Source organism: Mirounga leonina, unplaced genomic scaffold (genome assembly GCF_011800145.1).
Source record: "Mirounga leonina isolate KUSES-001 unplaced genomic scaffold, KU_Mleo_1.0 Mir_173, whole genome shotgun sequence".
In the NCBI taxonomy this organism is placed as follows: Eukaryota; Metazoa; Chordata; class Mammalia; order Carnivora; family Phocidae; genus Mirounga; species Mirounga leonina.
In genome coordinates, this window is record NW_023270447.1 from 78,531,730 (window position 1) to 78,545,081 (window position 13,352).

General features: G+C 60.8%; 1 protein-coding gene across 1 annotated transcript in view; it reads left to right on the plus strand.

Moving 5' to 3' along the window:
- RAP1GAP (RAP1 GTPase activating protein) overlaps nucleotides 1-8,977 on the plus strand; it is a 49,579-nt gene extending 40,602 nt beyond the window's left edge. Inside the window, exons 19-26 of the mRNA XM_035020222.1 lie at nucleotides 1,780-1,857; nucleotides 2,814-2,923; nucleotides 3,900-4,013; nucleotides 5,566-5,689; nucleotides 6,679-6,781; nucleotides 7,145-7,248; nucleotides 7,520-7,561; nucleotides 7,989-8,977. Of these exons, the coding sequence (XP_034876113.1) occupies nucleotides 1,780-1,857; nucleotides 2,814-2,923; nucleotides 3,900-4,013; nucleotides 5,566-5,689; nucleotides 6,679-6,781; nucleotides 7,145-7,248; nucleotides 7,520-7,528 (642 nt within the window). The 3' untranslated portion in view covers nucleotides 7,529-7,561; nucleotides 7,989-8,977. The remainder of the gene's footprint in view (nucleotides 1-1,779; nucleotides 1,858-2,813; nucleotides 2,924-3,899; nucleotides 4,014-5,565; nucleotides 5,690-6,678; nucleotides 6,782-7,144; nucleotides 7,249-7,519; nucleotides 7,562-7,988) is intronic.
- The last annotated feature ends 4,375 nt before the right edge of the window (nucleotides 8,978-13,352 follow it).

A 13,352-nucleotide genomic window follows, 5' to 3' on the forward strand; every position in this document is an offset into this window, starting at 1 on the left:
ATGTCCAGGCCACAACAGTGGGTGGGGTGCTGAGAGCCTGCAGCCCCCTTCCAGCTCCTCAGCCTGTCCCTCCTCCTGGTCCCTTATTCAGGTGACTTTCTGCGGGTCAGCTCTGGGGCTGCCTCTATATGACATTCCTTATTGAGCACATACTGTCTATCACGTGCTGGGAATTGGGCTGCTTTGTGGGCACCTACTGTCAAGCCTTGAGTTGCTGGAGCATCTACTGTGTGTCAGGCTGCGGGCACGCACTGTGTGTCAGGACCTGGTTTCTGTGTGAACGCCTGCTGTGTGCCTGGCCCTGAGATGCTGGTGGGCGCCTACTGTGTGTCAGGACTCGGGCTGCTATGCGAGCACCTGCTGGGTCAGGACCCAGTTGCTGTGTGGACGTGTACTGTGTGAGCATCTACCGTGGGCCTGACCCCGAGTTTCTGTGAGCACCCACTGTGTGTCAGGTCCCGGGCTGCTGTGTGGGCATCAGCTCTGTAAGTATCCACTGTATGCCCGGCCCTGGGCTCTTGTGCGAGAACCTCCCATGTGTCAGGAGATGGATTCCTGACTGAGCGCACGTATGTGCTAAGCCCTGGACCCTGGTGAATCCTCACTGTGTGTCAGGAAGCGAGCTGTGGTGTGAGCGTGTTCTCTGTGAGCCCCTTCTTCTGTGGGCCTGGCCCTAGGCTGCCGTGTGAGCACCTACTGTGTGTCGGGGCCTCTGTGGTTGTGGCTGCCTGTTGTGTGTCAGGAACGGGGCTTCTGTGTGAGCATCTCCTGAGTGCGCACCTACTGTGTGATTACTTCCTGTCTGCCCGCCTCTGGGATTCTGCCGCTAAGCCTGGGGGCGGGGGGGGCGTGTGCTGGGCACACAGGGTGGATGAGGCCTTCAGCTGGGGGCCCATCTGCTTTCCGCCACCCAGTGTCCACCCCAGCGCTGCACCTGCCACTCTGCTTCTCCCCACCCCGCCATCTGTCTTCCATCCATCTGTCCCGCCATCCTTCTGTCCTTCATTGACTACGTGCTGCATGCCAAGCCCTGTGCTCAGTGCTGTGAGGCTGTGTCACAGGGTAGGAGGTCCCCTCCCCGACCCCCCACAACCACCCCTGCCCCATGGTCTGGCCTGGTCCGGGGAACAAGGCGGGGCCTCTGCTGGCCTGCAGTCACCAAGCCCACTGTCACTGGAGAAGCAGGCCCACCCCCTCCCTTCCCACCGAGTGGCTCAGCCTCCTGTGGGTGCTGTCGAGGGGCCCCGGGGCCGGGCCAGGCCAGCAGCATCCGCCGTGGCAGTAACCAGACCCATTTCTGTTTTTGTTTTTGTACACCTCTCTCTTCTGCTGTTATTCCTTTTCCTTCTGCGTCTGCATTTTCCCTGCTCTACCTTCCCTCTCTCCCCCCGCTGCCCGCCCCCACCGATACCTGTCTCTTCCCTCCTCCCACCCGGGCCCGCACTCTTCTCTCCCTGCTTTCTCCTTCCCGCCTCCCTGTTCTTCCTGGCTCTGTCTGTCCTGCCTGTGTTTCTCTCCATGACCTTGCGTGTGCTCCCCCACCTGTGTCTGTCCCTGTCACCCTCTGTTGGCCAAACTCTCTCCTCCTTCCACTGTGCCACCCCTTCCTGGCCGTGTCTCTCTGTCAACCCCTGGCCTCACTGTCGACTTTGTTTCTCTCTGTCTGTCTGTCCTTCCCCCTGCCTCCCCGTTCCCTGTCCCGCCCCTCCCGCCCCCTCCATCTCTCGCTGTCTCTCTCCACGTGTCTGTCTCTGCCCCTGCCCTCTGCTTGCTTGCCAGTCATTGCTTATTCCTGGGAAAAGTGCGAGTAGATTCGGACGCCGGGGCAGTGCCATAGGCATAGGAACGGTGGAAGAGGTTGTCGTCCGCGGGGCCGCCGGCTCTGGAGGCTGCGTGCACGTGCTGTTCTCTGCTCGCTCTCAGGACGGAGGCCATATTGGGGACGTTGCCCCCTCTTTCCCCTGGGCCGGACTCGGGGCTGTGCAGGGTGGAATGCCGGCAGCTCTGAGGGCACTCGGCACCCGCTTTGGGGCCTGGTACCTGTGACAGAGCCAGTGCCCCCCCCCCCGCCCCCGCTGGGGGCTTCTGGCCCTGCCCTGGCCCTTGGGACCCTGGCCGAGGCCCTGCCAGGATCTGGTACCCAAAGACCCTATGCCCAGCTGCACGTCCCCCAATATCGCCAGTTCTGCATGGAACGCCACCCCTCTCCTCTGTCCTGATTCCCACCCCCCACCCCCCCCACCATGAACCGGCCTGGGGGTTCCTGTCCCTCCATGCCTCCCTGGGGCCCGCCTTCCTGCCTCCCCAGAGAAGCTGGGGCCTGCTTCTGGCGCCTGGGGCCTCCCACCCTAGTGTGTTGAGGAACAACCGCTGGGCCAGAGTCTCCCCTAGCCAGTTTGGAGGTTCCAAGGTGGGGCGGGGGCTTGCGTTGCGATGTCCACTCTCTCCCCGTGGCCCTGAGCCCAGGTTCCATGACAACGTGGGGACAGGGGGCTGGGAGCCATTCTGAGGTCTTGGCCTCTTCCTATCCTGGCCCAGAGTGGCTGCCCAGCCCCCTCCGGCTCCTGCCCTTCTCCTGGACTAAGATTCCAGGCCCCACACTGCTGTGGGATCTCAGGGACCCTGGCCCTCACCAAGCCTGTTTCCCTGTCTGTGAACTTGGAGGGCTGTCTCTGGAGATGGACATTTCTCTCGTCCTTTCTTGCTCCATTGCCTCTGCTTCAGGACCCGGAGCTGCAGGGACCCAGGTGGCATGTGGGGGGCAGTGGGTCTCCCAGGGCAGGTGGGCACTGAGTTGGGACCTTTCCCTGCAGTCACTGATCGTCCCTGGAAAGAGCCCCACGAGGAAGAAGTCGGGCCCATTTGGCTCACGCCGCAGCAGTGCCATCGGGATCGAGAATATCCAGGAGGTGCAGGAGAAAAGGTGGGTGGGCGGCTCCCCTGTCTCCTGCGGCCCCTTCCCTGGCCCCCGTGCAGTGGCAGAGTTAAGCGAGCGGGAGGGAGTGCCCGCTCCTCTGCCCCCGTCCCTCTGCGGGGACAGCCACACGGTCAAGCACCTGCTGTGTGCCAGGCACCAGGGCCAGCTCATCACCTACCGTGAGACGCCTTCATCTGTCTGCGGTTCTGCTGGCTCCCCGGGGGTCACACCTTGCATGGCAAGATGCTGTAGGTGAGAGGGTGCAGGGGCCTGCCCAGGTCACACAGCCAGGGAGAGGTGGAGCTGGCATGGGCGGCCTGGCCCGTGGGGGTCTCGGGTGCATCTGTGTGGGCAGGCTGCAGGCAGCTCGCCTCAGTAGCAGCGGGATGGCCCCTGGGAAGCAGAGGATAGTTCCCGAAAGCGATTCCTGTCTCTACCACGTGGGGCTGGGTGACCCTGGAAAAGTCACTATACCTCTCTGAGCCTCACCGTCCCAATCTGGAAAATGAGGCTAAGAACACAACCAACAGCACAGGGCGGCTGTAGAGGTGGGGTGCGGGGCACGCGATGCAGGGCAGGGACACTGGGTCCTCAGGAGTGGAGGTGGTACTGTCCTCATGGCCACGAGAGCCCAGAATCCTATGAAGCCCGGGTTCAGATCTCAGCTTTGCCATGGACCGAGCTGTGCATCCCGGGGCAGATTCCTTCCCATCTCTGGACTGCAGTCTCCTTACGCATGACAGGGATAAGGAGGGGAGGACTGGAGGAGTGTCCTGTCTTCCGTAGGCGCTCCAGCACGCCTGCTCCTTTCCTCGGCCAGGCCAGCCAGGTTGCTGCAGGGACGGCTCTGGGGTTGGCCCCTGAGAATATAGGGTATGGGGACGAGGCAGGAGGCGCCCGTGACCTCACCACCTGGGCCTCGTTCTACCCTTGATGCCAGGCCTCGTGCTGAATCCCCCCACCGCCCCCGTGTGCCCCGCAGGGAGAGTCCCCCCGCCGGCCAGAAGACCCCAGACAGCGGGCACGCCTCACAGGAGCCCAAGTCGGAGAACTCATCCACTCAGAGCTCCCCAGAGATGCCCACGACCAAAAACAGGTTGGGGTTCGGGGCACGCCAAGCCAGGGGGCTTGGACTCACCCTTTCCAGTCCCTGCGTGAGCCTGGGACTGCCCGGGAGCTTTGGCCCTGCCACACCAGGGCGTCAGGGAGGCCCCAGCACCCTCACAGGTCCTCCTTTGACACACACCCACAGAGAGCTTCATTCATGCCAGGCCCCAGGCCAAGCTCCAAATCCAACAGTGAGCTGGGCGTACACGTCCCCTGCCCCGTGGAGCTGACAGTCCAGAGTAGCGTGACCTGATGAACTATTTCTAGATGGTGATGCAAGAGGACAAAAGAGCAGGGGATGCAATGAGGACTTACTGGGTGGGCAGGGGGGTGGGGGTGGTTAGTTGGTGCTCAAGAAAGACATCTAGAAATGGGGGAGGCTTAAGTTGAGTGATAGGTGAGGAGCCAGCCCTGCTAAGACTGGCATGGCAGAGGGAAGAGGGCTCCAGGCGAAAAACACAGCAAGTGCAAAGGCCCTGAGTCATGCTTGAAGGATAGAAAGAAGAGTGGTGCGGTTGGAGCTGAGTGAGTGAGGGGCTAGGCCCAGGCAGACGCTGTGCTGGGTGTTGCTGAGGATAAGGTCAGGGAGGTGGGCAGGGGCTAGATCCCAGCTTTGGAAGCGATATGAGAACTTTGCATTTTACCCTAAGTGGGGCCAGGGAGGAGCCTTTGGGATTTTAGTTAAGAGGAGTGATGCTTTCAAACCTGACCGTGGTTGCCACATGAAGAGGTGGCATGGGGAAGAATGGAAGTAGGGGGAGGCCACCCCTCCCTTCAGCGCTGCAGCTTAGCCCCTCTGTGCTGGCTCTGGGAGTGTCTAGACTCCCACACTGTGCTCTCCTGAAGGGGCAGGAATGGACGAGAGGGACAGGGAGAGACAGGGCTTACAGACCCAGAGTGGGGAGGTCCATTCCCACCTTGAGAGGAGGAAATCAGGGAGGAGGAGACCCTCGGCTGAGTTTTGAAAGATGAATCTGCTTTTTGGGATTTGAGGGAAGGAATGAGACTGCAGGAGACACAAAGTCCTGAGCATGGAACAAAACCAAGAGGCTTGAGAGTAGACTGTGCAGTTGGAAGGCCTGGGTCCTAAACCCTGTTCTCCTACCTATGGCTGGGTGACCTTGGGCTATGTGCCTACCCTCTCTGAGCCTCGGTGTTTCCTCATCTGTGAGATGGGTCTATTAATGGTAACAATGAGATAGCTCCAGTAAAAGCACTTAAAACAGTGCCTGGCACAGAGCAAACATACGCTGGACCATAGATTTTCTGTTAATAGTTATTATTATTACTGAATACCTCGCCAAGGAAATTAGACTTTATCTGGGGCGATGGGGAGCCACAGGAGGGTTTTGCTCAGTGGAGGGGTGCACTCAGATCCATGAATTAGGAAGGACAGTGGTGGGGGGAGGCTCCGAGGCCTGGGCAGCTGTGGTGGGGGCCACAGAGGTGCCGGGGTGGCTGCAGGCCGGGCCTCCCGGGGCAGGGAAGCGGGGTGGGGTGCCCGGAGCAGACGCAGGCTAACGGGGTGCTGCCTGTGGCAGAGCGGAGACGGCAGCCCAGAGAGCGGAAGTGCTGAAGGACTTCTCCCGCTCCTCGTCCAGCGCCAGCAGCTTCGCCAGCGTGGTGGAGGAGACCGAGGGCGTGGACGCGGATGACACAGGCCTGGTGAGAGGCCCAGGGAGCCGTGGTGCTCTCCAGCGGCCCGAAAGATGGCCCTTTGGTCCCCGTAGATACTCCGGGCAGAAGCATGAGCCTGGGTGTGGCAGAGATTGAGATGGGGGAACCCAGCCCAAAGGAGTCATGCAGACTCACCGTCCCTTACTCTGAAGCCTTCCATGGCTCCCCAGTGTCGCCCCCAGAGAGCCCCATCTCTGAGGGCTCCATTGAAGAGCCGGTCCCTCCCCAGCCTCATCTCTTACCACTTTAGCCATTCTGTGCTCCTTTGCAGTTCCCCCAACATATGAGGCTTACCCCACCTCTGGGCCTTGGCGCTTGCCATCTCCTGGGTCTGGAACACTCTCCCTGCCTCCTCTTTCCCCCTTTGTCTGACTGACTCCTACTCATCCTTCTCGACTCAGCCTCACATCACCTCCTCCTGAAAGCCTTCCCTGATTTTCTAGTCCTAGGGTAGGTTGGGAACCCCCCTCTTCATGCTCTCATAGACCCCCGGGGCTTTGCCCTGAGCACTCTTGTGTCATTCTTCATTCAGCAAAGCTTTAGTGGCCCCCTCTCCTTTGCCAGGCCCAGTTCCAAGTGTTGCAGATGCAGCAGGGAACAGTGCAGACCAAGGCCCCGCCCGATGGGGCTCAGAGTCTAGGATTTTAATAGTCTCTTCACAGCCTGTCTTGCCTCCTAGACTTCACTGTCTGAGGGCAGGGAGCCTGCCTGCTTTCCCTCACCAGCTTGGCCCAGGATAAGCATCGGTGAATGTTTGCTGAATGAATGAATGGGAGTGTGTGGTGAATGCCTCCCACTCCGTCCTCCTCTGCTCTCCCTGGGGCAGACATTGCTGGGCCCCCTTCCTCTTTGCAGGGGCGCGAGGGTGAGGGGTTGTGGGTTGCCGCAAGCGGAGGAAGCTGGGAGACGGGAGCGGAACCCAGCCAGTGCCATGGATGAGGGCTGACCTCCCTCTCTCTCTCTTCCCCCATCCCCAGGAGAGCGTCTCGTGCTCAGGGACGCCTCACAAACGGGACTCCTTCATCTACAGCACGTGGCTGGAGGATAGTGTCAGCACCACGAGTGGGGGCAGCTCCCCAGGTACCAGGCCCCAGGCAGCTTCCCCTGCCAAGCCCCTCTGGTGGCCGGAGGGGGCAGGGAGAGGCCCAGAGGGCCGAGACCATCCTCACGCCCCGGGTGGTGGGTGTGTGATGGGCCTGCCCCTGACAGAGGGGACAGTGGGCGGGTCATTATCCAGCCTAAGACGGTTGAGGGCTGATGGCTTCTGGAAGGGTCTTGGAGGATGATGGAGGAGGGGTAAAGAAGGGAGGTAAGAGTGGGGTTCCCTGACGGAGGGACTCGGCGGGGCCGTGGAGCACTGGTGCCTACTGCCCATCCACGCGTCCATCTCCCTGGTGCCTCCCCGCGGCCAGTGAGGTGGCTCCCTCCTGCCCCCCTCCCCAGGCCCCTCGCGGTCACCCCATCCCGACGCCGGCAAGTCGGGGGACCCTGCATGTCCCGAGATCAAGATCCAGCTGGAAGCATCTGAGCAGCACACACCCCAGCTGGTACGTGCCGCCGCCAGGGGGCTGGCCAGGGCCGATGCGGCCAGCCTAGAAGCTGCCTGGTGGGAACGCTCCCCCAGGAGGGGGGTCAGCTCTCGGGGAAAGGGGACAGGTGTCCAAGGGGACCGGGGGTGGGCGCCAGACCAAGAGGTCCCCGAGGCCAGGAGGGCCTGGGTTCGTCTGGCCTGGGCACAACCCGTGTCTTCTGCTTGTCTGTGTCTCCTCCCGTGTCTTCATCTGTCCTGTCACCTGCCCCGGCGCTCTGTCTGCGCAGGGCTGTTAGCCAGGCTCCCGCTCTGAAGGTGAAACTGAGCAGGTCAGACCCAGTCCTCGGCTCTTGTTTGGTGGGGAGAGGGCAGGAGAGGGCGGGGTGGGCGGGAAGGGGGGATGACACCTCCCTGGTCCTCTGCCAGCTCCCGGGGCTGAGAGCTCTATGTACCTGGATTTGAATCCTCTGCCACTAAGATGCTGGGTAGGACTTGGGGAGGTCCCTGGCTCCTCTCTGTGACTCCATTTCCTTATCTGTGCAGTGGGGCCAATACATGCTGCCTCACCCCCCACCCACGAATTGCTGGGAGGATTTGGTGGGAGCCTGCAGAGGACTTGGGAATTGCTGGGAGGGAGGGGCTGGGGGATTCCCAGTGGGACCGAAAGACCCAGAGAGAGCCTGGGACTCCAGGGGCGGGCCCGTCCCACTTCTGTCTCCCTGCTTCATGGTGTGTTCATCTCCCTTTACCCTGCAGATGAGGCTGCAGAAGCACAAGGTGAAGATGCTGTGTCAAGTCCAGGTGGACAGGACCTCTGCCCCCAAGGCCAGCACCAGCCTATGGGTTGTTGCCCCCTGCCCCCACCTTGGCCACCCGTCTGGGCTGTCTCTGCGGGGCGGAGCCATCCAGACCTGGGAGGGGGAAGCTGCTGGCATCATCCCCACCCCTGAAGCTGGGGCAGGCCATGGTCAGTTGAAGCAGAACGCCAGGCCTGGCTTGCTCCCACTCCGGGCCCTTCATCACACCTGGGTGCCCCTCTGGACTCACGGGGAGCAAGATGGGAGGGGCGGATTGAGATATCTCAGTGCATACAGACCCTACCATGGAGGCAGTGGGATGTGAAATATGGTGGAATGAGCACTGGGCTGGGAGTCCTGAGTCCTGGCTTCCAATTTGGGTTCTGCTGTGTGACTTTGGGCAAGTCACTGTCCCTCTCTGGGTACCTCTGTTGCAAATGGACAAGGTTATTGCAGAGGTCATTGAAGACTGTGATTCCATGCACCTGCCCCAGAATGGGGGGTTTTCCTCCTAGGGGCCCCCCATCGCCCTACCTTGCTTCTTGGGTTCCCTGGGACCCCAGGTGGGCTGAGGGACTGGGAGCTGGCTATGCCTGTTGCCCCTCCTGGACCCTCAAGCTCTCCCACAGATCTGCCAATGCCCTGTCCACTGCCTCCACCTGACAGACAAGTGACCCCCTTAGGGCAAGGGGGACCTACCTGGCTTCTCAGCCAGCACCCAGCTTAACCCCTGCCATCCCATGCTCTGGGCACTCCAGGTCGAGGGGTCTCAGCTGGCCTAGAGTTATGGGCCTCGCCTTTGCGCCCCCCGCCAACTCCCCCGGAGGGGCAGCCAGGCACAGCTGCTGTGAGTCCACACCCTTGTGTGTGTCTGTCCACACTTTTTAGGCACCATGCCAAAGGCCAGCCTTCCGGCCCCAACACCCGTTTTGGAAGCCCCCGTGGCTGTGTGTACGTCGGTAACAGTTGTACAAAATAAATTCTATTTATCGCTATTGTACCCCGGGTTGGGCCTGGCTTTGTGGGAACTCGGCCCGGACTGACTCCAGACGGATCCCAGTGGTCCGAGGGACCAGCCCGTCCGTCCCCCTCACCCCACCCTTCAGAGCCGCTGCTAGGCTCCAGGGGTATCTCCACGGCCAAACCACGGGTTCGGTGACCACCAGGGTGCTTCCTCCCCATCGTGCTGCCCTTCGCTCCACCCTGTTCCCCATCTGCAGGGGGGTAAAAAGCTCTGCAGTCAGGCAGACCTCGGTTGGGGTCCTGGCGCCATCTCTTACTAGCTGGGTGGCCTTGAGAAACTTGAGCCACAGTTTCCACTTCTGTGAAATAGGAGCAATAGTATCTCTCCCAAGGGCTTGTGATGGGGGTTCCTCGAGCTGGTGTATATCCAACACCTGGCACAGTGTCTGGCACCCAGTGGGTGCTCCAGGATCAGCTTCCTGCTCTCCTGTTGCTCAATGAAGCCCAAGAATTTCCTCGATGTGGCCACCAGGGGGCGCCAAGGGATCGCTTCCCGGGACCAGCGGGGGCCAGGGAAGGGCTCCCGGTGCTGGGCAGTTACAATAAAGGGTACTGAGTGACCCCGGGTGCACAAACCAGGGGCCCAGCCTGGGTGAGGGAGACATGGAGAAGACTCAGCAGCAGTGGTGGCCGAGCATCCTGGAAAGGCCTAGGAAAGTGTCGCTGGGGCAGGGAACTGCAGGGGCAAATGTGTGGAGGGGAGTGCCTGGAACTGGGAAGGTACAGTTCTTTCTGTCTTTCTTTCTTTCTTTTTTTTTAAGATTGTATTTATTTACTTAGTGTTCACGAGAGGGGGGGCGGGCAGAGGACGAGGAGAGAGAGAATCTTAAGCAGACTCTGCACTGAGCACGGAGCCCGACATGGGACTCCATCTCAAAACCCTGAGATCATGACCCGAGCTGAAATCAAGAGGTGGGCGTTCAACCAACTGGGCCACCCAGGCGCCCTGCAAACAGTTCTGAGTGATGGGAAGGTGATGGGGTAGAGATGAGGCCAGAGGCCATGTGGCCTTGAATACCGGACCAAGGGGTCAGGGGTCTATGCTCAGGGCAGCGGGGAGCCATGGAGGATTTGAAACTCGGATTGCCATAGAGAGAAGCTGGGGCTGCTGGTGGAGACCAGCTGGGCAGTGTCAGGGAGGGAAGGGAGGGTCGAGGAGGCAGTCGTTGGGGACAGTGGGCAGGCCTGGAAGGACTGGGGGGCATGAGCATCATGAGCATCATGAGCATGATGGGATGTGGGTCTGAGGCGGGGGAGTCCAGCCCGGGTACTGGGTGAGGGGGTCCCCTCTGAGGTAGGAGTGCAGGAGGAAGAGTAGCTTGGGGTGGACACATGGCTTGGCCTTCCCGACAGCTTGGTGGCCTCCTCACTGCCTACCACAACCCCCACGCCCTCCGCAGGACAGTGGTGAGCGCACCCCCCAGGGGCTGCCATGCTTTTCCTGACAGTGGCTCTAGGATGTCTGGGGCCACCCAGGGGCTGTGACTCACACCCAGTCCCTAACCCCACCCGCTCAGTTTGGCTCTGGGTTTCCCTGGGCTCCATGGGTCCCCTACCAACCCCACCCCCTCCCGTGCACAGCCTCACCCCAGTCCTCTAGCCCAAACGCCCCCCTCCCATCTCCTGTCCTCCCCTCAGTCTCTTGCCCTGTCTCCTCCCATCCCACCACCGAAGGGCCAGCAGCCACAGTTCAGCACCAAGGTCAAGAGCTTAGCTCTGAGTGCCTTTACCTCCTCTCTCTGTGACTTGGGACACATGATTTTGGCTCTCTGGGCCTCCGTTTCCTCATCCACACAGCGGGAGGGCTAATAGTTCTGACTTGGGTACCCTGCCATGAGGATTCAGGGGTGCGGCTCCAGCACGTGGTGTGCTTTAAAAACTGTGCGTGTTGGGTGGCGGGGGCAGTGATTAGTCATTAACGGGGACCATATCCATAAGCCACATCAGAGGATGTGGGGTCGGCTTTCGGTGTGGAAGATGGAGTAGCCGGTGCTGGCCCGACACAGATGTTCAGACCTTGGGAACGTGTGATCGCCGGTTGCTCCCCTGAGCCTCAGCTCCCGGGCTTTGCGGGGACTGACGATCCTTTTAAAAAGGGGTTTGGGCACCCTCACCTGTGCGCTTCCCCATGCACTGCGCGTGCGCTCCGCTCCACAGCTGAGCCCGGCAGACACGGACCCTGCCTTTGCCCTCTGCCTGCCCAGCCCGGGCCAGCACCCCTCTGTGGCCAGGGTCGGTGTCTGGGCTCTTTCAGGCCGGGCCCCAGGCCATCCCCACCTCCCCAGGCTCCAAGGTGGGGCCAGGGGAAGCCGGGGACGAATCTGGCCTCCAGGATCAAAGTGTCCAACGCTGTTTCTCTTGTGTCCACGCCAGCTCCGTACTCACTCTGGGTTCTGAGGTGGGAAGGGCAGGCCAGGACACTGACCCGAGGCTGGAATTAGGGCTTGGGTGGGGGGCACTGGGCTCCGGGAAGCGGTGGACGCTACGTAGAAATAACTCTGGTGGTGGAAATGGCAGCCAGAGGTTTCTCCAGACGCAGGAGGCAAGAGGCCTCCTGTGGAGGGACTTGGGTGCCTAGCTGACCCAACCCCCATCTCCCCTGCCTTAGAGCTGGTACCTGTCCCTCCAGGTCTCAGGTTCATTACCTATAAAAGGAGGACAAAGCCTTACCTATTGCTGTGAAGAGGCTGTCACGGCTTCTAAGGTGCCTGGCATAAGACCCATGCCCACAAGAGGGGTCCTCCCCTGTCCCGTAGCAGCTGGGGTGTCCGTGGACATCCATGGCTAACCCTGAGGTGACTTTGCCAAAGAGACAGCCGCAGGCCCAGGCCCGCCCAGTGCCAGGGGACTGGGACCTGGATGTTTTCTACTGCTTAGGCCACAGGGGGTACTTAGCCAGGGACCCTGGAATGTAGAGGTCCCTCCCTCCCTCCCTGTACCCGCCCTGCCAAGGGGACAGCCAGGGACGGAGCCTCCTGAAATAACCAGATCTGGTTAGTGAGGCTAATTTTAAAAGCCACTCTGGCTGCCCCATGGGCCCTTCTGGGAAGCCTTGAATGTCCCTGTGTTGCCCCTAGGAAGCAGGGTGAGGGGAGAGCAGCAGGGGCTGGGGATGGACTCCCACCCCTGACTGTTAGGGCCACCCCCGAGCCGCCTCTCAGGGCCTGCCCGCCCATCCAGGACCCAGAGTCCCAGGTCCAATGTTGGGGCTCAGGGGCCCAGCCTCTACCCCAATCCACTCAGGGAAAGCCCTGGTGGGCTCTCAGGACCCTCCAGCCTCTGAGCTGGTCTCCATGAAGCAGTGCTGGGCAGGGGGCCTTCAGCTCTCTGGCTCTGTCTCAGCTCTCTCCCACTGTCTCCATTGTTCACTCTCTATGTCTCTTTATCTCTGGATCTCTGCCTCTCTCTGTCTCTGACACTTGAGGCCCCTCTTTGCAGGGACGGCTCTGTCCCCCTCTCTCTGGAGCCATCACGAAGGAGGTCAGACAGCATTCCTGACAGGCCATGGGCTGGAGCGTGCATACCAGGTGGGAGTGGGTGTCCACCCGGGAACTTGGGGCCTGTTGGGGAGGACAGCCGTCCTGGAGGCGGACAGGAGCTATAATGGGGCAGGCAGGGGCCGTGTCCAGGCACGACGTGGGCCACCTGGACAGGCCAGGTGCCAGCAGAAGGAATGAGCTCCAGGGGTAGGGTTCCCAGATTTAGCAAGTAGAAACACAGAGCCCAGTTAAACTTGAATTTCAGATAAACAAGAAATAATTTTTAGTTTAAGTATACCTCATGCAATATTTGGGACATACTTATACTAAAAAATCATTCCTTGTTTATTTGAAATTCAAGTTTAACTGGGTATCCTATATTTTATCTGGCAGCCTTAGCCTTGGGAGGCTCCAGGAGTGAGTCCAGAGGTTTCTCAGGAATGGCAGGTTTTATAGCCCGTGGGAGCCCCAGCCTGGGGGGGATAGCGCAACCATGCCCTGTCTCATGGTGGGGGCACACCTCCTGCGCACGGGGAGATTGCAATTTTCTGGGGGTGGGGACCATCCTGGGGAGCCTGGAGGCGGGGGCCTGTGACCCTGACACCAGGCACCACATATTGAGCCACAGGCATCAGAAGGGAGGGTCTGTGGACACTCCCTGCTGAGCCGCAGGGCCTAACCCAGGCACGTAGTAGGGGCTTCCTAAATATTTGCTGAATGAATGAAGAAGCCTCCCAACCCCCATGGGGAATTGGGATGCTTGGCCAGCAGGGGGCTCCAGCCGCCTAGCTCGCAAGCTCCTTGGAGCTAACTGGTGTGTG